Genomic DNA, 23,003 nt, shown 5'->3' on the forward strand with positions numbered 1-23,003 from the left:
AATCACATTAATATAATAATAGAAGGAATGTTTTTTCTCTCTTGGTTGAGGGAGTAAATAACAGTTACAAGAACAAAGCAATGGAAGCAGCATAGGAGATGGTGTTTTTAATGAAATGTGTATATTTACTTGCAAAAATGTGCTACAGATGCACATGGCAGGTAATAAACAAAGGGCTGAAAATCTGTCTGATCAGCAAGTCTATGATGAGCTACTAATTAGGTGTCTCTCATTTAGGAAAATCCAGTCCACTGATGGGCTTTTAGTGGGGGGGAGTGGGGGAGAGGGGAGGAGGGACAGGACGGGGCTGTGCTGGAGCAGCAATGGGACAAATTGAGTTGCCAACAAATCCATCCTCCACCTTCTGAGAGGTTAAGGCAGACCCACCAGCCCAGTGCCTGCTCCAACAACCCTTACTGCTGGTAGATGTAAGGAGAAACAGTGCAGAGTGGGCTTCAGCTGCAGCCTAAAAACATTCTTTAAAAAAAAAAAAAAAAAAAAAAAAAAAAAAAGTAGTCTTCATAAAAGAGACTTTCTTGGCCATGGTCATTAAAGTAAATGGAAGCAAAGAGATTAATAATGAAGTAACCCAAGCAAATCAAACAATGCAGACTGTCTCACATCCATTTCAGGCTGAAGTTTATTTTGGCTCTTGCATCTGAGCCTGAGTGAATTTCTCTGATTGATGGCTGATAGCTCACATCCAGTTGTTGTTGTGTGTTTTTTTTCCTTCTTCGTTTTACACTCAAAGGGTTTTTGAAGGCATGGTTTCGGAAATACGTATTGTCTGAGCCCAAAAATACATAGGTAGTTTCTAAATTGATTTTTGTAGACAGCTGCTATTTCCATTTCATTTCACTTGAGAAGAAATTATCTGTTCAGTTATTTTGCTGGCTGTGACAAACAACAGTCAAAAACCATATGAAAAATAAAATAAAACAAAGAGTTGATGACAATTTTATACCCAGATAGACAGACAGATAAAAATAAAGGCGCCTGCTTTCTCTTACACACAACATTCAGTGTCAGACATCAAAGTTCCAACTCCACGCTGAGCACAGTGGCAGAAAAGCATCTTCCCAAGGCCATAAATAACCTGGTCAGGCCGTAATGCACTCAGTCAAGCCAGTGCTGAAGCACTTTGCTGCATGGGGTCAGGAAGAGTGAATCAATTACTTCAGAAATGCCCACCTATGGGCATCCCCCACCTGCTCTAGGGCTGCTCCCAGCTCTGTAAGACATTTCTGGGCTGAATTCCTGCTGTAAGGCTCCTTAGCGTGACGGGGGCTGCGTCGCATTGCTAATGGTGCAGTAGGGTTTCTGGAGCCTTGCGTAGGAGTCATTTTATTTATTATTTAATTCTAAATAAGCACAATAAATAAATCATATTACTGGCATGCTATGCTGGTAGGTGCAATGGAAAAAGCAAAGATGGATGGATAACATCACATTTGAGACTAATAGCTGTACAGTTTCATGTTATATTTACACTGTTTGATGTTTAGCTGCATCAGTATCAGAATATTAAAAGCATTTTTTTAAAATCAATAATTAAACCTGAATTTCATTATTATTCAGAGTGTATAAATTTACAGGATGGCCGTATTAAACGCGTTACAAATATTGCACCGTATGTAACTGTGCTCACACTAATTGTACATTCTGGCACATTATGGGGTAATGATGCTTGAAGTTACCAAACAGTTCAAAGATCAAAGGCCACACAGTCAAAGATTTTAAAATAAAGCTCCTGATTTGTGAATTGATGATAATGTGCTAAATTTGACCTCTTCCCCTCATATAAATAACCATATATAATTATATAATAATTACCCCTCAGTCCCACAGCAATTATAGAGTCATTCTACGGGTGTCTGAGCCCTGATAAGGACTGTGAGACCTGGCATCTCTCCTGCCTGCATCTCCAGCTTGTCATCACTTGTACACGTGAAAACACATGGATATAAGGAAGAAGTTTTTGACAATAAGAGTGGTGAGGCACTGGCACAGGCTGCCCAGAGAGATGGTGGAAGCACCGCCTCTGGAGACATTCAAGGTCAGGCTGGATGGGCTCTGAGCACCTGATGGAGCTGCAGGTGTCCCTGTTCATTGCAGGGGAGTTGGACCAGATGGCCTTTAAGGGTCCCTTCCAACTGAAACGGTTCAGTGGTTCTATAAATAACCTGAGTTCCCAAGTTTGTTTTGCTGAGAATTTCATCAAAGCTGGAAGTTTCTCTCTGGTTGCTGGTTTTGCCTAATTGAGAGCTTACGGACAGTTGGAGCTCGACAGGACATCGTTCACTCATCTTCAAAGTCTTGGAAACTGAGAGGGTCTGGTGTGCAGCCTGCGTGCCCTGCAGAAGGCTGACATGGGAAGGCTGCTTTTGTATTGCTGTCCCTACTCAGAAAAGAGTGAGCAAAAAAGAGCAAAGCAGCCTGACCAGGAGCCAAAAGGAGGTGATTATGTGGTTATCCAGAGAGATTCCTTCTATTACTTGAAAAATCAGAGAGCAGATTTAGAGAGACAGGTTGATGTGCTCGGGAAGATCAATGAAGATGAGAGCTCCATTGATGGCATATGCTTGGGTTCAGACATAGGTATCAACTCCAGCAGTAGTGACAACAGAAGGAGAAAGGCCATTGGTTATCCTGGTCTGCGATTGCCTCAAGGCACCTATCCAGCCCTTTGCAGGGGCACTGCGTGCTGCCCCACAGGGGCACCATCCTGTCCCATAGAGCGAGCTGCTGGAGGCTTGAGGGCTGGAAATGTTGTTGGCAAGGAAAGGATGAAGGTGGGCTTGAAGAGAAAGTGTTTGAGGGACAACAGAGATTACTAGCAATGCTGGAGCTCCGACCTCCAGAAGCACACAGGGTCAGCACAGAGCATATATCAAACATGTTAGCAGACATAGGGAGCCAAGAGCTAATTTTAAGGAGGATTGGAAGATATTCTCGTTGCTTCAGTGAACATTTTAAAGCAACTGAAGCAGTTTCCAGAGTTATGGAAGTTTTGGTTTGCTTCATTTATGGGCTTTTGCAGATGCTTTCAGATGTCTGAAATTCAGAAAGCTGAAGTCATTGACTGTTCGTTTCCCAGTCAACCAAAGCTGAAAATTTTCCTAATGACTGTGGGATAGCAAACAAGTTTTGTGATGGCCACAGATGTGACTCCAGACAGTTAAGTGTGCTTGTAGATTTACCAAAGAACGGGTTCTTTTAGGAGTTATTTGGGAAATCCATTTTCTTATTGCATTTTACTCTCAAATCCACATACAAGAACTGATGCTACAAAGCAAACTGGAACAGATCCAGTGCTCTGCTTCACTCAAGTGCTGAATAGCAGTTTTTAATTCCCTGTTACAACTGTGTTAATCTTCAAGCTCTTCTTGGCTTGAATATGGAAGGCTCTTTGGAAAACTTCAAAAAATATATGTTTTAGATTTTTTAACTATGAGAAAGAAATACAAAAACAACTAATTAGCCAAACAGGATCCTGATAAAAATGAATATGAGCGAGAAAAACATTGTGGATACAGCATGAAAAGCTGAATTTCTTTCTTATGTTTTTTTTTACTCACTGAAATAAAAGAAATGGGGGGTGGTTTCAGGGATAATGTCAAGGGTGGAGAAGAAAGCCCAAAAAGCATGGGCTGCAATGGCCAGGGTAGGAAAGGGTCAAACCCTGAACGATGTTCCAATGATTCAGCAGTTCTCTGTTTCCAGGGGATTCAAAATGCTGACACCAGGGGAGGTGGGTGAAACAATAGCTTTACAGAGACAGTCATAAAGTGTGAAAGTTCATATGAATGTGTGATGTGATATATATATATATATATATATATATAATATACGTACTCGCATATCCATACATGTATATACATACACATGTGTAATTTGCAGAGGGAGAGAGATTGTGCCTGTGGGTGATTCTCTATACAAAATACGTCGTTCTGTAGCAGCAGCATCCATGTGAACAGTTGTTCTGCAATTGGGGAGAGTGAGTACTGTAAGTCACCAGAGTCCAAAAACCAGGGGACTAATATAAAAAATTAGGAAATTAAGACTAATCAGGTTATTCAAGTGGAACTATTGTATTTCATTCAAAGTGCAGTAAACATATGGATTAATCAGCCAATACAACCACTGAGGCAAAAACTGTTGCTTGTGCCCTGGAAAATATTACTTTTTTTTTTTTATTTTATTTTATTTTTTTTTTAATTTCTACTTGTTCATGGAGCAGAAACAACTTTTTAGATGACCAACAGTGAAAGTAGATCAGGCAATGGAAGTTGCTGGAAGTGTAGTTCAGCTGATCGTCACAGGTGTGGTTTTCAATCTGTCATTTTAATTTATTTTAAAACAAATGGAGGTGTTTGTTGTCTGGGTGTGCTAACATCTGCCTGATTCAAGTGGTCCGTATGCAATTTACAGAGTGAAATATTTAATTTATCCTGAATCTGAAGCCGTGCTCATCTCTCCCTGGTTCATGCCACTGGGGGTAAGCATGTTCTGGGCATTGCAATGCCTGAAGCAATGAATCCTGCCTTGGTGGACTTAATGATGGGGTAAACTCTCTGGCCCTTCATGAGTGTATGGCACAGCCCTGAGCCCGCAGTGGTAATGGCAGAAAAACACAGGTCCTGCATTTACATAATGAAATCTCACTTCTCTTACAACCTCATTGGGAATACCTGGACAGGAGGGGGGGAGTTGTGTGTCTGAGGATGCTGTCTCAGCCTTACCTAAGCACCCGCAGAATCGCTCAAATAGTTCATTAGTAGCTTATGAGTGTGTGTGCTTGCCTTCCTCCTCAGCACTAATTGCATGGCAGTATCAGCCCCTCTGTCTATGGCCCCCAGAATGAGGGGCTGCTGCATCCGACAGGAGAACATCCCACCCCATTTAGCAAAGAGTCTGGCTTGGGCTGACCTCACTGAGATAGATTGCCTTCCGAAGCTCAGAGAAGTCCTTCTGAATGTGAGATGTTAATTGTGGCAGGAATTAAGGATTAAGCAGTCATGGCTTCAGGTTACTATTGGGAACTGAAAGCAGGATTACAAAGGAAACTGGGCCATGCCCTCACAATGCTATTACCCCAGTTCTTGAGTCTAAAAAACCTTTGAAACTCATCCTTGGTGACCAATAAAAACGAGACTAAATTGTGCTTACTGAGGCCTGAGGAAAGGAGCCATAACTGTGCAGCCACAGCTTGGACATCTTTCAGCACAGAAGATAACATCAAGGACGAAGGGGTGAAACCTGCCCTTGATTTATGTCCTCTGCAACCTTTATCAGCACCTCAGCCATGTTGCCACAGCCGCAGCTCCTGCCTGGGGACAGGCCCCATGTTGGGGCCACCCAGTCGTGTCCCCTGGCCTTGCAAAGTGATCTGTAGTGAATGCATGCAGCTGCAAATGCACTGCAGAAATGAAGCACTGCAGATGTCAATACACTGCAGAAATAAATGCATTGAAGACGTGGTCGCATTCCAGAAATAAATGCATTGCAGATGTCAATGCACTGCATATACATTTCCCCTTGGCCAGAGCTGAAGTCCCACAAAGTCTAGCCTCTAAGCCAGGGTAGGGCTGTGTTTGGCTCCCATGAGTGCATCAGCTCTGTCCCCCAGTGGCACCCACCAAAGGGCTTAGCCTTTGGGTGATGCTGCTTATTTGTGTTCTAGGGGGATGCTCACATATTTATGATGGTTCATACTGTGCTGCAAAACACCGTTTCTGACCCCAGAACACAAAGCTGTAGAGATGAACAGGAAGAAAAAGAAATTCCATAGTTGAAATTTACGATGTGGTAGCACATATTTAATAACCAATTAAACCCAAGATTTATCGGGAGTTAAATTACATTTGTATTATAAATAGAACTAGAATATACTGTTACAGAACAAAAGCAAAACATCTTAGCATTTAATATTGTAAAAGACAAAGCGATCTAATGGACCCTAAATGTTAATGGCTGTAAAGATTTACACTTTAATTGCATTTTTAGGTCATCTTATTTTACAGTGTTCTTTTTATCTATGTACATAGAAATCAACAATGTGCTGCAACATTATACTTAGGAGTGGCAAGACTGACTTTTGGAAACCTGCTATTATAGGCAAGATCGCTTTCCTTCTTATCAATCCTTGCAAACGTTTTAATTGAAATGGGCAGTGGACTTTCACTGACCTTGGCTGTGTGCATGTGAGACTGTCATAGCAAATCAAGCCGGTGGGAAGTGTGGGATGGCAAAGCCAAGAGGGAAGGAGTGGTAACGAGATGATTTCTGTTTGCAAAGCTAGCAAACAAACAGTATTTGATTTGGGGATTTGCTTTATGGCAGGGAAAAAAAAAAAAAAAGAACCAACAACTATCAAATGGTGAAACTTAAAATTACAACTAATGATATTATTAGATAATAATGTCATGTTTATTAAAGTATTACCACTTATAATCCAATTTTGGGATGATGTCTGAGGCTGGCATTTCAGGTGATGCTTTTGTAGCATACAGAAATGCTACAAACTTTCCAGAACCTGATCGCTGTGCTCATAAAATGTCTTTTCCAGTTTGTGTTACTGCTGCAGGATTCATCAGCTGGGTTACAGTTATAGATGAATCTAACTCATATTACATTTGAAAAAATAAATGTGCACTAAAAGTAATTAAAGCATGTTAGTTCATGAATAATACACCATTTTACTACTATTTGCAGAGTATAATGAGACAAGCTACTAAATTGACAATGAATGCTCTATTATGTGATTGCCAACTGTTTTATAAGATATTGAACAGATTCATTTATTCTATCATCATGTGCATTATCAAGCTATTGCTTTTTAATAAATTAATTTATCCTGCGTCTCCAGAGCCTGGCTTTGAAATCTGGCTGAAGGCATAAATGAAATTAATTTTGTGGTCGGAGTGTAACCGCGTGCTCAGTGCCTCCCAAATAATGCCTGCAGCTGCAGGAGGCGGCTGTTGGGATGGGGCACGCTCTGCTAATTGCAGCAGCCATGGGTGCTCCCAACAGCAGCTGTTGGGAACACTGGCTCCCCAGCAGCTCTCTTTTGCTTGGCTTCCCTTTCCTTGCCCTTCGCCCCTTCCCAGCACCCTGCTGTAAAGTGATCCTTAAATTGTTTAGCGGCCTCAACCTTGTGACAGCGCTTCATCCCCAGTGGGCAATGGTGTCACTGGGGAAACAATGTGGTAGCAGGGGCAATGGTGTCAATGGGAAAGCAACGTGGTGGGGGCAGTGGTGTCAATGGGGAAGCAAAGTGGTAGCAGGAGCAGTGGTGTCAATGGGGAAGCAACGTGGTGGTCAGGGCAATGGTGTTACTGGGGAAACAGTGTGATGGTGGGGCCACAGAGCAAGTCCCAGTGCAGGGTTATCCCTCAGCCCTCAGAGCACCACGTGGTGTCCGTGCAGCCCCAGTGCTGCCGGTAAACAGCTCCTAATTACAGCTGTTGACAGGGCTCACCGTGTTGTAACCAACCTTGCTGCAGCGTTATTATTTCTGAAGGGAGCGTTTCTCCATATTTTTAACAATAAGTCTGACAGGTGTCATATTAAAAACAGTGCTTAATTCTAATGCAACTATTCCCACCCGCCCTTCCCTTCTCATTTTTGCGCCTCTGTAATGCATGAATTTCTCCTGCTCATAAAGATTAAAGGAGCAGCTTTGCTGGAAGGAAAATACTCCTGGTGTGTTTGTAGTGCGAGTGCATAGAGATGGGCTCAGCCCCGGCTCCAGTCATGCAGTGAGAGAGGGGAGCAACGGAGCCTTCCCTGGGAGGGAAGGGAGCAAACCAGGAGCCACTGAAGCGACCTTTTGGGCTCTGTTTGAGCCGTGACCGTGTGCTGGGCTGTGGGCTGCCATGCTCAGCTGGCGGCCGCCCACCAGAGACCCGGCCAGGCCAGCAGCTCGCTTAGAAGTTTACACTGGATTTAAGTCAAAATGCTCAAACGTGGCTGTTCAATCACTGCTAACTGTGTGCTCGGCAGGCAGCTCCCTGCAGGCTCCTCGCTTGTAAAATCCAATACGCCACATAAAGCACCAGTTTACGGAGGGGTGGGGGGAGCAGAGGTATTTTTCTACCTGCCTGGTTTCTTGTGCCACTGCCTTGCACGGGGTCGGGATGGCTTCACTGCATCCCACACGTAAACTGGGCACAAATGCCGTGGTAAGGTGCAACTCTGTTCATGGCTGGAGGTTGGAACTGGCCTTCGAGTGTGTCCAGAGAAGGGCAACAAAGCTGGTGCAGGGTCTGGAGCAGCTGAGGGAACTAGGATGGTACAGTCTGGAGAAACGGAGGTTCAGGAGAGACCTAAACGTCCTCTACAACTCCCTGAAAGTAGTGAGGTGGGGGTTGGCCACTTCTCCCAGGTTAATACAGCGGTAGGACAAGAAGGAATGGCCTTTAGTTACACCAGAGCAGGTTCAGGTTGAATATTTGCAAACATTCATTTTCAGAAGGCGCAGTGATGCAATGGCAGAGCTGCCCAGGAAGGTGGGGGAGTCAGCATCCATGGAGGTGTTCAAGAAACATGGAGATGCACTGAGGGATGTGGTTTTGAGGGCATGGTGTGGGTGGGTTGGGGTTGCACTAGATTGTCTTAGTGATCTTGTCAACCCTTAATGGTTCCATGATTATAAAATCTGTAAAAAATCCCTTCCAACCCAAGCCATTCTGTGATTCTATGATTCTGTGCTTTTCACAGCGTGGACACTGCCCTTCCTTCGGGCTGCTCACCCACCTGCATGCTGCACCAGACCTGCATGGTGCAAGCCTCCTCCCCAAAGCGTTGGCTAATGTTCAGTTTTTGTAACTGTTCTTTCAACAGTGACGATTGTCAGCCATAGCAGTCTCACTAGGCATTTGGTGATTTGCTCTGTACCTCCTTAAGACAGATCATTTTCTGGGATTCAGGAAAAAAAAAAAAAGTAATATTATTTCTTCCTCTCTTTTTTTGCATAAGCAACTGCCCAGCAAATTGATAAGAGCCCTTTTTAATTAGATAGTGAAGTTGTATGGGTAATGTTCCATATAAAAGGTCTATAAAACACAGCAGAATTAATAAAATGATTGCTTCTCATTTAAATCAGGTCCTCCAAAGGGATCCGTATGTCTTGCTTTGGTGTGTTTGTGGTACTTCTCTCTTCCATCCAGCCATGAATTGATTAAAATCACATTCCTCACTTAAAACTGGAGCCCAGTTGGTAAGAGATACTGGAGAGCAATTAAGATCTGTGTGCAGACACACGAACCCCTCCCCACTCTAACCCCATAAAATACACACCGAAAGGAATCACTGTGCATTGCTTGGATTATATGCAAACACAGCTCATGTTGACAGCTACCTCTGGATGACTCCATCAGTGCACACTTTATCTCCAGCTGTCCAAGTAATTTTCCCAGGATTTCGCCCCTCTTTTTCACTCCTCTCCACACAGATGGATTAGAGCAACAAACAGTTTACATGCTGCACATCATTAGCTATCCTCCCTCACTACCCAGCAGATAACAACTGGGCTCTATCATCAGGACATTCATAACACCTTGACACTTTTACAACTACACTATTCTCTGCCAGAGCAATCTTCTCTTTTAAAGCACAGAGCTAATTCACCAAACACCCATTGGAAAGTGCTCTGCAAAGGCAACAGGGGTTGGAGAGAGAAGAAAAAGCACAGCCCAGAGCAGGCATCCTGTAAATAACATGGTTAGCACTGTAGGAAATCAGTCTGCCACAGCCACTCCTAAAGATTTGGATGGGAAAAACCATATGGATAGGATTGGTCTTGTGCTTGGGTCTGTTTTCCATTTGGGGTGAGGGAGCAGCTCACTGCTTAGAGAGTTTCAAGCCAGATTGAGCTTGGGCTGAGTGCCTTTGAGGCACTTATCCTTTGGCCAAAAGCATGTTGAAGGCCAGCCCAGGCTCAAAGGGCTGAGGGCGTAAACGCAGCTGTTTAGGAAGATCTTTGCAATCCCAGTCCCATGGGATTGCCCCATCACCAAACTGTAAGGCATTGGTTTTGCCACCAGCTAGGCTGGTTTTCCCAAACTGCCTCCAGACTCAGGGCTTGCATCGAGAACAAAACACAAGCCTGAATCAGCCACTCTGCATGGAAAGAAATATGTCAAATTCTAGCAGTATTTTCCAAGCTTCTCAGCATGCCCCCCTGCTGCCCCTCACCATATATTTTAAAGTATGGTACACGCTTGTTTAAAAAAGAAATACATAAGGAGAAAGAGTAATTACCGTAGCTTAAATTCAGCCTGATAAGAAGGACTTGCACAGTTTGAGCAGCTGTTCCACTGCCATTCAGATTATGAAAATATAATCCTAGAGAACCTTGTCAAGATAAATACAGAGCATGAAATGTATAGGCATTTTTTCCCCTGCTGCATATAATGATCAATTCCAAAGCCACAAGTGATACCAAAGGACAAAATAAGATCTGTCTAGACTTTCTCACTTACAAGATATTGATCATTCCAATGGTAAACTGGTTAGTATCAGTGTGTTTGGCTCGAAAGGTCATGAGCTTAACACCTGACAAGGAGTTATTCAACCTTGATGTAAGTCAAATTATTGCAGTGTTGCTGGAAAGACTTTCTTTAATAATAAAAATACCTACCTGCTCTGAAAACATCTGAAATTTGTCTTCCAGATGTCAGAAGAAAATTATAAAAATTGAAAGCAAAGACTTGGCATGGTTTTTTGCTGGTTCCTCTCTATCCGGTCCCCACAGTCAGCTCCTTCCTGGGCAGACCATGGGCACTGCCCACAGCACAGAGAACACCTCCATTCCCATAGGACAATTGAGAGCTTGCTTGTTCATAAACATAGACTGGATAAGAGCCATGACACCTATAAGGACAGGGACAAAAAAAAAAATCATCATTTGGGGGGATAACCACAGGACTATTAAGGACTTGATGCAAGTTGACTGGATCTTTTCCAAGAACTATAAATACATGCTCTCTTTTGCTTTATCCAGTTATTTTTGTTTTGCTGATATGATACCAGTTAAGGTTAATGGGGTTTGCTTTAATATCAGACGCAGGATCACTTAACTACCTTTAATGAACACCGGAGTCAATGCTTTGTGGAGTGATTCACACAGACATTTGCCTCAGGTAAATCAACCAGAAAAATGTAAGCCAGTCAAATAAATAAACCTGACTAGCTGTAAATGTGCCAAATTTTACACCAAAATATATCTGAAAGCCAATGACTTACTTAGGCACATCTAGGATATTAAAATGGAGGGTTTGGAGTCTGTTTCTTTTCACTTGCTTTTCCTTTTTAATGTCCTGCACATCCCTCCTGCACTGAATCCGAGCTGAGTGTAAAAAATTATTTTCACAAGTGTTTCTAATAGAAGCAAACGTTCTGCAGCTTTGTGCCATTTTTTATTTGGAATGAAAATGAAAAAAAAAATGCAAGGTTGTTTTTTTTGTTTTTGTTTTTTTTTTTTTACTGGCTATCTCTGTGTAGGAGAGCAAGAGACAAAGGAAGAGACAGAGAAAGGGAATTAAAAAAAAAAAGGAGAAAGAAAAAGGAAGAGAACAAGAGAAAGCAAGAGAGAGAAAACACTCACTGAGAGATTTTACCTGAGTTGGAGAAAATGGGGACAGTTACATGCTAGTTAGCTGCAGTAATGCACCAGTGCCAGTGAGTATTTATTGACCAGAAACTGATCAACTCCATAAAGCCACCAGGCAGCTTGCTTTCATACTAATGCAAAATTATGCTGATGTTGAAAATGCTTTCTCCTTCTAATATTGAAAGAGGAAACTACGTGGGAAGAAAATTGGTGCCCAGGTGTTCTTTGAAGGAAGGTCGACAACCTCTTTAAGTGTTGAGCAGTGCCAGTCATGGTGCACAGCCCTGCTCTCTTGGGCTGGGGGTGTTGGCATATGAGAGCAATTCATTTTTTGGTATGAAAAAGAAAAATAATCCTTTTGAGAAGACTGCTGCATGGGTGACAGAAGTTAATCAGTTTTTCACCCCAGACAAACTCCAGACAACCCAAGGAATTTGATTGTAACCAACACCTCAACGTGCAAGCACTCTGACCCACACCAACAAACCTTTCAGGCATTACCCAATACCATGGTCTGGTCTGTGTAGCACAGAACAGATGCAGGAGACCAGAAAGAGTTTTTTTTTCTTCTTTCCAAAAAAGCTGAAAAGAGATGTTTCTCTTGCTGCAACAGCCGTTTTTATTTCTTTATTCTGCCAAAAGTTTCAGTGCAGGAGCAAGAGCTGGCCTTGGGGTAGCAGCCTGCTGTAGAGGAAGAATGACGGGCAGGATTGCTTATTTAGGGAAGGCAGTGGCAGCACAGGCTGTGCAGCAGATATAAGCAAGGCCATATTGTTTTATTGCTGCTTTAGGAAAGGCTGCAGCGTTGGGTAAGGAAGTCAGTGAGCATCAGTGGGGAAGTCGGCAGCAGCTGAGGCTGCACTTGGGCAGAAGGTTGAAAGATGCCAAGGGCTTTGGAAGAAAGAAAAAGCCCTCATTTCCTTGGTATAAAGCTGGGTCAGCTGATTCAGCCTAGATCGGAGCGCAGTAGCTCCCAGCTTCCCCACTGAAGAAATTTAAGTTTACAGAAAGAGAGAGAGCCCTTACCTGCAGAGACTTCCACCCTTGTGCACAGGAGACTGAACGCTGTCCATCTAAGGAGAGCTCACACTGAGCTAGGGTTAGCTGGAAATGCAAGAATTAGAGTCAAAACAGTATATGGCTTTTAGGTATAGCTGTGGCATCCTCATTCCTTACCGAAGTATGGTGGGGTTTTCCAGAGGAAGATGCTAGGAGTGCTCCTCCCAGGTGACGGCGTGCCTTATTAGAACACCTATGCAGCAGCTGAGTCCATATGAGACAAATCATAAGAGACAGACTGTGAGCAATAAATCATTAATAAGGGGGGTCATTTAAGCTTCTATTAACAATGTGTCCTTCTATTTATGTGTTTATATTCTGTCCACAGAAAATGTGATGCTGGACTGATGATGGCTTAGGACAACGTTCTGGCATGAAGACAGCTACAAAGCACAAAGTACAGAAAAAAAAATAAATAAAAGAACTCAGAAAGAAACAAGAAAAAAACAGCATTCTCTTGGTATCAACGAGAAGCTCTTTATTTTTCCTCAAGTTTTCTTTTCTAAGAAAAAAAAAATAAGACATTTGCAAAAATGAGACAAACTTTCTCTTCAGGTGACAGTATTCAAGCAAGCATGTTGTTTTATTAAATTTAAAGAAAAATAGAGAAATTTGGATTGGGATACAGTATCAGGAGAACTGAGAAACTGTGAATTTTCCAAGAAAAAAACAAACTCCTTAAAACTGTGAAGTGAGAAAAGGATGAAAATACCACTTAACCCCCTGATTACACCCTGTGCGTTCTTTAGAAGACAACATCATCTTTGCTAATTCTATATTAGGGAATGGTTTATAAAGTATCTTTTATTATAATCTTTTAAGACAAAAGAAATATTTAATTAGCTGTGATTTTGACATCTCTGTTCAGAAGCCTTCTTGCACCCTCTGTTTTTAGATAGCATGGAAGTATTTGCAGCCAACAGTCAAGGGCAGGAGAGATCTCTTTCCCTAATAACCTTTTTATTCGCCACACCCTAAAAAAATCCTTGCAGGGAAAAGGAACCAACATCACCACCATATCCCGATCGATACCTACAGCCTAACAGGCAGTAATTATCAAAATAAAGAGGAAATCCCATATTGGGCTACCTACCTGACCCATTAATCAAAACAACAGAGAATATCTGTGGCACCGCGTTTCTGCAATAGCACAAAGCACGCCTCCTTGGGTTACACTTTGAACAGGCTATAATCAAAAGAAGAGAAGCACGACTAACTAAGCCCCAGGAAGCCGCATTGTCCCTTTAACCCGCCGTATTCCCCATTTCCCATTAGTACTTAACATTTTTCACTATGTTGTGACTGCTATTATTTCATTTAACACTGGTTAATCTCTATCGGAGGTATACGGAAACCCTCTAGATGATAAGATTGGACGGGCTCCAGCGCTGGCAGGTTCCGAGCGTGCGGGGCGTTCCGTCACGGGGACCGCCTGCCAAGCTGCTCGCGGATCAGCCTCTCGCTCAGCTCCCAAAGGGCCGCGGCCGTCAGCTCATTGCGAGCCTCGGCCGAGGGCAGGCAGCGGCAGCAGTTGTTGAAGTACATCCCACCCAGCCCCTCCAGCTCGGCGGCCGTCGCGCAGTACACGGTCGTGGCAGCTCCTTGTTGCTGAAATGACAAAAGAACAAAAAAATAAAAATTGGAAATAAACCCTATATATATATAAACCTATATATATATATATACACACACACACGCATAAACGTAGATATGTTTATATAGAGAGAAATACAGGTATTTTTATCGCTGTCAATTTGCTTGCAGTCTGTCGGAGCTGTGCATCTTTAGGAGAGCATCTCTAAACGCACTGCAACCAAAGCATTGCTAAGGATGCTGCTGCCTCTCTGCCTCCCAGCCACTTATCTACGACACCCTAATGAGAAGTTATTTTCTCCTTTTTATTTGCTCTTAGAGTGAAAGAAATAATCCAGAATCTCATTACCTGATCTCTGCTCTTTTGCTATTTTTCAACAAACCCTGGTGGGTACTGAAAAAAAAGCCTAAAACCCAAAAAGTTGATCCAAGAAACCAGAAAAGTTGATCCAAGTTTCAAAGCAGCACCTAAAAGCTCCCTTCCAACCTCCAAACACGGGCACCACCATTTCCTAACCCTGGCAAGCAGTTCAAACTGACGGGTGCATCTATTTTGGTGGGTTGGTTTTTTTAAAGCCTCTTGTACAAAATTAACCTGGGCACTCCAATTAAGACCTATCACGTAAAATGCAATCGGGCTTTGTGCCAAACCAGCCCATCTATCTCTGATCAGTGGTTTTGCTGCGGCCACTGTCACCACTGCTGTGCAAGTATGTTTATTTGCCAGTTCTGCACAGACGCAAGCCTTTCCAGTCTTCTGTTTTGTTTTTTAATTCTCTAATAACCGTTTTCTCATGTCTTACAATGCTTTAAGAAGCAGGTATATTACATGCTTCTGTGGAGCAGAGGTGGTTGGTTTTTTTTTCCTTTTTCCTTCTTTTATTTTTTTAAACACAAAGTGAACTTATGTGATGAATGGGCTTCTCTGAATTTCTCCAACAGAAAGCCAGAGCTGGAGGGCATGTGGGCAGCAGTGGGTACACCCCAGGGATGGGGCACTCAGGGCTGCAAGCACAGTGCCAGGAGGGATGCAAAGAGAGCGTGAAACTGGCTGCCTTTGTAAACTGTAATTAAAAATAATAGGTGAGAGCGCAAAGCAAGACACTGCGCACAATGCTAATTTAAAACCGATAGTTTATGTGGCATCTTGTGATTATTTATGTACATCTTAGTCCTTTCTGTGGTAACTCATTATGACCTGATAGGAATCAAAATAAAGAAGCTGCCAAGTATGATAGAAAAAGTAAACAAAGAGAAATTAGACGTTGCCACGTTAGGATAATTTAATGGGAAAAGAGAATGAGCTTCAACCTCTTGTGACTTTCCTGCAGTTGTTATTTTTTCCCCAGCCTTTCAGTGTCATGAACAGGGAAACTCAGGGCGCTGTTAGGGGGGTCAGCCTCCAAAAACTCTACTCTGCATTCTCATCCTTCAAGGGCAGCCTTTCTAAAAAACCTCAGTTCCCTTAATTGAGGTGTCTCAATTTTGTAACAGCAAAGAAAGGCGTATTTGTCTGCAAGATAGGCAATTTTCTCAGAAGATGGGATTAAACTGATAATGATGGCTCCACGGCTTAGGAATGATCTCCCATAACAACGTAAACCAAACCTGTCTGTATTAAGGCACATATTTATCAGCAGACCAAAATATTTTTAAAATTACTATAATGCAAAGCAATCCTCTTATTAAACCACTATATTTTTTAAAAAAGAGAAAGTATCTTAAAGGCAGTAGCAGAAATGTAAGAGTTCTACTAAAGATAATATAAACAGAGAACAATAATACACTCATTTGAACTATCTTGTAAAGCTCCACAGCAAAGGTATGTTTACTGTATTCAGCTGTTTAGAATAACCCCCAAAGAGTGTTATTATTAATTTTTGCAAGCAATTCAACTGGACTTTTATTGGAAAGGTAAAATTAAACTGAAGTGCTCATTGCAGAATGAGAGCCCTTAAGCTTTGCTGTCCAGCCAAGCCAAACTCAGGCTAGCTTGAAGAGAACTCAGCTAATTCATAAAGGAAAGTTTATCGGAGCAGTTCAAAATCAAACCAAACAATAATTCATCTTTTCAAATGAGTCAAATTTGATGATTCTTATACAAAATTCTCAGCAGGCAGAGAACAACCTACAGCACAACGGCAGCGCTTTATACCTCCAACACTGACACAACCCCAACTCCAAAAGAAGAGAACAGTTTTCCCTGTATGCGTGTAAGATATTTACTTTAAGTGATAAAAGATTATGTGGCTGGAAGCCCAAAGCACTTTATCATATGATGCCTCCAGTGTTTCACTGAGGACTGGATGTAAGCAGTGTGCCATTTGCTTTTTGGCTGTGTATATCTTTACATCTTTCTAAGTGTTTCAATTGTCCTGAGTGGTTTGGTAGAAGAAAGTTCAATTGGTCTCACATAGGAAGAAAAATACGCCTTCTTTTTATTATTTAAGAAAAATGCAGTCTTATTTATCTCTTTGTTGACAGAGGGTAAAGCTTAAATATCAGAGAATAACGGACAAATGTGAACTCATCGAGCCTAGGAACTTAATGGTAACAAAAATGAGAAACAGAAGGTAACTCTCAGGTTCCCAAAGCCATTCAAGCATCTAAATTCCTTTGATGAATGCAGGATCTTAAGTGACTCACCCAGGGACAGAGGGGACTCAATAATGCTCTGGGTCGGGTGGGATGTTGGGAGGTCGCCATCCCAACAGGATCCAAGAAAGCCCAGAGTGACCATGCCATATGGGAAGGTCCTTGTGCAACAGACCCCTGCTTGGCATCAACCTCCCCAAAAGAGGCGGGGCTGTGGATAACTGCAGAGCCAATGTAGAGTTGGGCTGAGAAAATGCTGAGTTTCTCAGTAAATATTGTTTAGCCTTTCTGAACACAGTCTTTTGAATGACATCTTTATATGCCGGGCCTTATGACAATTTAATAACAAGTTTTAATTTTTTTGCTCATCAGCTTTCCTGTTCACATATCATCAGCATACGACAGCGGAGGATGGTAGGGAATCTAATTAGTAAACAATTCCATACTGCTGATACAAGATGAAACATTCTTAAACCGATAAAAAGAGCACTTTAATCACTGTTGAATGACTTTCAATGCCAAGCGGTTTGTGCCATGTCAGAACATAATTTGAAGAAGATTAGAGTACTATATAAAAGAATTAATGTTAACAACTTCGTTAAAAAACGTCTTAAACAATGAGCTTGTCAGTTGTCACAGGCTCTCCCTGATCTATTGTGATTAACGTCCCCACTCCCAACAATTTAAACCAATAAACAATGCTAAAAGCTCCGGGCAACCTAAACATTTTTTTTCCATATGTCTGTCAGTTGTATATGGTGCTAATCACCCGGGCTGGGGGTCAGCTGCCTTAACCCTAACAAAGGCAGCGAGTGGGGATGATGAATACGTGGGATAAAGAATTTGTGAGAAGCCCAACTGAATCTTTAATCATGCCTCAATGCTATTTCCGATCGCGGCAAACGTCTGAAAGCTGCTAGGCAAGCACCACGCCATCAATCTTCCCAGTGTACGTAAAATTACCCAGGAATCTTGTTTTGGATTAAGTTGAAGAGCGTCTTAGTAATAAGGGTTCATCATTCTCCTTTGCAAATCATTTGTCAGTTTTGTAATACAATCTTAAACTGCAGCAGGGTGGGATTTGTAAAGCCGTTGCTGTTTATTTATAGTTGAGGCTCAGAGATCTAAATTATCCATCCTCCCAAAATCCTTTGTTGAGATAAAAGTACGAAGTAGCTACTAGTTCATAGGCGTTTATTTCATAACTGTGAGCTATCAATTTGTAACTGACAGTACTGAATTCAAATGAATATTGGATACCTTAACAGTAAAAGAAGAGGGGTTCCTGATGTACGGCATATGGTAAATCCCTCATTAATATATATAATGCATCCGTTAGTATTCTAAGATACTACTTACGTTCCTGATAAGAAAACATATTACACAGCTAATGTTTAGTTTTCAGATTTGTCCGCTTTCAAATGCATGTTTATTTTCTAAAATTAGATCCTTGTTCTGAAGCAGGTTTACATAGGAAGCATATAAATATTAGAAACAAAGCCATAACTTATCTGTATACTCATCACCTACAAACTAATAAGATCACTCTACACTCTGTTAAGGGAGCTGCCTACCAGCGAGATGGAATGAGATTCTCTGAAATGGAGTTATTCATTTTATTACAAAAAATTAAGCATTGAGGCCCGTTATCTGGGTAGCCTGAGGTGAAGTTTAGCACAGTGCATCTTAAACGATGGCCGGTGGAGGGAGGTGAATTCACAATGACACAGGAAGAGAGCAGCTTTGACAAGGTCCAGATTCAAAGTTAGAAGCTCCAGAGAAATAAAAAGGCAAGTGCTTCCTTACAACTCTTCAGGCTTTTACTGTTAACCACCTCAGGACTATCAGACCAAGCAAACACAGCGCTAGCACAAAAATTTCAGCTCAGCACAACAGTCTATGCATCACTGAGAGTGGAACCACTCACTACACATACTGCAGTGCATGGGCTCTCCCACCCTTTGCTGTGCCTGTGGGAAGTACCCCGAGTGTTCAGATCCATGCTAGAGCAGGGTAAGTTTGCCTGATATCTTCAGCCATGGTCATTTCCTGCTTTAGTGTGAAAAAAAAGCCCCAAGCTCTGGCCAGCCTCCCGGAAGGGAGCTGCACTAGGAATGCACTTGTTTCCATTTGGGATCTCCAGCAAGTTTTAGCCTCACACAGGAGATTATAGGAGAACTGTTTGGTTCCTGCTGCAGTCCTCTTACTCAGAGCAATCTCAGATGCACTGTTATCTTCTGAGTAACACTCACAGTATGTGTGTGCTATTCTCCTGTAAGAAAATTGGATTCCCTGATGGTTTTTTTTTTCAGCAAGGAAATAAGAAATTGAGACCTGCCTTTGCTCGTTTGGGTGAGTATGATAAACCAAAATCACAGTTGCAACTAAAAAAAATCAAACTTTGGAGCTGCCAAATATGATTCAATAAACAAATCAGGCGCAGTTGACTTCAGGTCCCATCTCCACCCAAGTGCCAGCAGGAAAACGTGACCTGAACTGACTCTGTAATTACAGTCTTTTCAAAGGTCTCACTGAACCACATCTAAACCAGAGATTCTCAACCACCTCCCCTTCCCCCAGCACCACATTTAAACCAGCAAAGCATCTCTTAGAAGATAATACAACGAATAAACCCAAATCTATAAGGTCTGCTTTTTCTTCCTCTGATGTATTCCTTTTTCAATTAATTCCCAACTACAAAGACTCAAAACTCTAACAGCTTCTCTACTTGCAAAGCATAGTTGGTTTCAAGCTGTAACTTTTCTTAGCGTCATTAAGACCTTTACACATTTACAGTGTTCTTTACATACATTATAGAAGATAAATGTGCTATATTCTTTGAGTAAGGAAACTGCAGTAGTTCACGAAAGAGGATTTGTTTTCAACTGCTGAGGCATTAAGACCTACTGATTATTTCAACTACTCAATATATGCAGCTATATTTAACTTACATTCTGGGTTTTAACTTTGCAAAAGAAAATGTGTCCACTGTAATAAATGTATTTTGATAATGCACCATGTTGTTTGTGTTATGCAACATCCCATATGTTCTCAATTATGGCAATGATAGGGCTTGGAAGCTTCCAACCTCCAGCGTCCAGTGTCAAACAGATTGTCTGCAACAGTCACTCCACTGGAAAAGGTGAAATACAACACATCAAGGCAGGAGCACTGGGCTGGTCTTCTCATTTCAGTCTTTACTTCCCAAGTGAACTTGGACAAGTCGCTTCAACTCCACGTACCTCACTCTTCCCACTTGTAAAATGGGAGAGTACTGATGTTTACCCACCTCACAGGGGTGTTGTGAGGACGAGTTCGCGTTTATGGACTGCTTCCACATCTACTGTTGAAAAGCACTGTGTTGTATTATAAACCATTGTTAAAATGATTAGATTTAAAACGATGTTGGCATTACAGCTGATAAAAATGTAAGTACCTTTTGGAATCATGCAGATCTTTCTCTATTGTACAAACTTCCTTCTCTAACCTGTGAAGTTACCAGGATACCATGCTGGTATCCTCCCTCCCTCATTTGTTAGTTTTTGTCCAGCTCAATGAAAATTTGGTTGAACACTACTAGCCAGCCACCGGGGGCTCCATGAATGGTTGCTTTAGAGGTAACCAGACCATGAAAGCAAGAACAGTGGGTTCATCTCTCCCAAACTTTGTATATGCTAGAAAGAGCCACCGTGGCATACCACATTGCCCAACAGAGGGCTATAACATCTGAGCTGCCTTGGGAAATCCTTTAGAAGGGCCCACATTTCCCATCTGGTATGGTATCTGCCAGCCTTTCACAGACAGATAAAACCAGCCCATGTTTAAGGCAGATGCAGACACATAGTTTATACAACACTACTGCAGCACCTGGGTGGGAGCTGGGTGCCACAGGCAGCTCTTTATTCCTTACTTTGTACTCACTGGAGTCCACAATCAGATTTTGAACACTGTTTCAAGCCTGACAGAGAGCCATCTTAACCTTCAAAAACTTCAGTGAAGCATATGGCTTTCCCTTGCACAACCAGCATTTCAGCAGCATGCCCCATGGGCTGTTCACCAGCCTTTTACCAACACCACATTTCCTCACTGATCGCTTCTGAATTCTCTTCTCCTGCCCACTGATCTCCTGTTCACACCCGATTTACACTTTCAAGACATCATCGCTCCACTGAAGTGGCAGTTTCGAACACTGCATGCAAATTGCTACCATCTAGCATTGCTGCTCCTTCTCGCTGTGCCGCGATGTACAGATCAGCAGTGTGATACTGCATGCTTCTCTTCATGCCTGGATTTGGGAAAACCTCAGATAGGCTTGGGATCACGTTGGCCATATGATGCTGCTTGCAAAGAACAGGCCAGAGGTAGCCAGAGTCCTAGGGGATCCAATCCCTGCAGCACCTCTGAATCTCTGCCACTCATTTTATGAGACTGTGTTTATACAAACATGTATCCTATTATGACTTGTTGGCCACTGCCAAAAATGGAAATCCTATGGAAGATATTGAAAATCTCCCTGAAATGTGTACTTTGCCAGCTAAGCCATGCTCTTCCAGGCAGGTGTAACTTGAAGAGTTGGGCCAACAGGTTCTTAACTGCAGACGTACCCTGCCAGACTACATATGCTGCTGTAGGACAGTCATCAGAATAGGGCTGCCTCATTTTCAGACACATGCACGTGAGAATTTGTTGAAATCGCTTCTGTTCTTAACTTCTGCTGACATGAAATGTTTTACTTTATTGCTGTACCTAACTTTAATTATAGACATACTTTATATAAATGTATGTACGCATACAGTTCTGTATATGTTGTATATACTTATATAGCTTTTTAATACTAATTCTAGTCAAAATTTAGAGTCTTTTCAAATGCAGTATTGCTGTGAATGTCATCACAATAATGACATTGTGCTTCCTCCTTCATTGCACAGATTCTTTTTTAGACCAACTTTGACTTTAGATACAAGTGAAACAACCCCACAAAACGCAATGCTTTTTAAGCAAGTGACCTTTTGGGACAAATATTTAACAAGCTGTTTGTTTCAGTTTTAAAGATAAACAAAGACTGTTTCTCATCTGTTGAGATATAAACACACACACACAGACACACACACAAATTTCAGTAATACAATGCATTGAAAAACCACAGGGTGTGATGATCGGGACATATCATGGTAAGAAATTAACTACTAACTCTGTCTTCCAGAAACTAATTAAGGGAATGTATTTTGCAATAATACAGATCTAGCAAACAGGCCTCTAATGTCTAGGCTTAAAGTTGTAAGCCAGGCACTCCTGTATTATGTATGTGTGATTTTCATAGATAGCCTGCTGTAAAGTGTGCCCTGTTAGTGCATCTTTCAGGCTCAAAGACACTTGCCTTGTTAATATTTCATTTAGTACATACTGTAGAGTCTCATTTATATTACTTCTATAATTAATGGTGATAGCTTAGGCACTGCCTTTACAAGGAGAGATCCCTGTATGTTGGTCGATGGATAATGAGAAACAATAGATATTTCATTCACCAGCAGCTTGTTGCTAGTTAGTAGGAAATTATCGTGTGTACTGTTGCTTTAATTGCCAGGGTAAATAATGCTGCCGCTGTGTTAGTGAACATTTTAAAGCACTTGATGCAAATAGACTAGAAACAAAACAAAACAAAAAATTACCTTTATTATGCCTCACCTTAGCATAGGGAGTTAAAAAGGTCTTCAAACATTTGCGTTCTATCATGCAAATATATCTTAATATGCATGTGCTGACTATTCAACTACTGTATTTTAGGAAATACAATTATGCTGCCTTTCTCTTCTCCTATGTAGACTGTAAATAACTGTAGATCTTTCTCTTGTTTTCCTATGTAAATATATGTAAATACTAACAAGCTATGCATGCTGATATTCTAGGCAATTTCAGGTACTTTTATAATCTGAAGGCATGTACTTGAACTGGTTTGTTAAAAAGAAAAAATCACTTCTCTCAAACCCTTTAAAGCTCATTAGAAATTAAAGATTTCTTACTAGACTGGTTCATTCTATCTCAGTTGCTTTTTCTTTATCTTTTTTTTTTTTTTCTCCTGCTTTCTCAGCGCTGCCTCCCAAGACCTGCTCTCAGGGATGCACACTTAGGGCTGTTTTCTCCC

The 23,003-nt window shown here is 41.8% G+C and overlaps 2 protein-coding genes across 2 annotated transcripts in view; one reads left to right on the forward strand and one right to left on the reverse strand.

The window, feature by feature from the left end:
• MAF (MAF bZIP transcription factor) overlaps positions 1-13,128 on the forward strand; it is a 157,908-nt gene extending 144,780 nt beyond the window's left edge. The window contains exon 3 of the mRNA XM_052686454.1: positions 13,002-13,128. The gene's annotated coding sequence lies outside the window, so the exon portion shown is untranslated. The remainder of the gene's footprint in view (positions 1-13,001) is intronic.
• Positions 13,129-13,237: 109 nt separating this feature from the next.
• Positions 13,238-23,003, reverse strand: part of WWOX (WW domain containing oxidoreductase) — a 467,162-nt gene continuing 457,396 nt past the window's right edge. The window contains exon 9 of the mRNA XM_052686450.1: positions 13,238-14,281. Within this exon, the coding sequence (XP_052542410.1) occupies positions 14,093-14,281 (189 nt within the window). The 3' untranslated portion in view covers positions 13,238-14,092. The remainder of the gene's footprint in view (positions 14,282-23,003) is intronic.

Source organism: Tympanuchus pallidicinctus, unplaced genomic scaffold (genome assembly GCF_026119805.1).
Source record: "Tympanuchus pallidicinctus isolate F22 unplaced genomic scaffold, pur_lepc_1.0 scaffold22, whole genome shotgun sequence".
Lineage (NCBI taxonomy): Eukaryota > Metazoa > Chordata > Aves > Galliformes > Phasianidae > Tympanuchus > Tympanuchus pallidicinctus.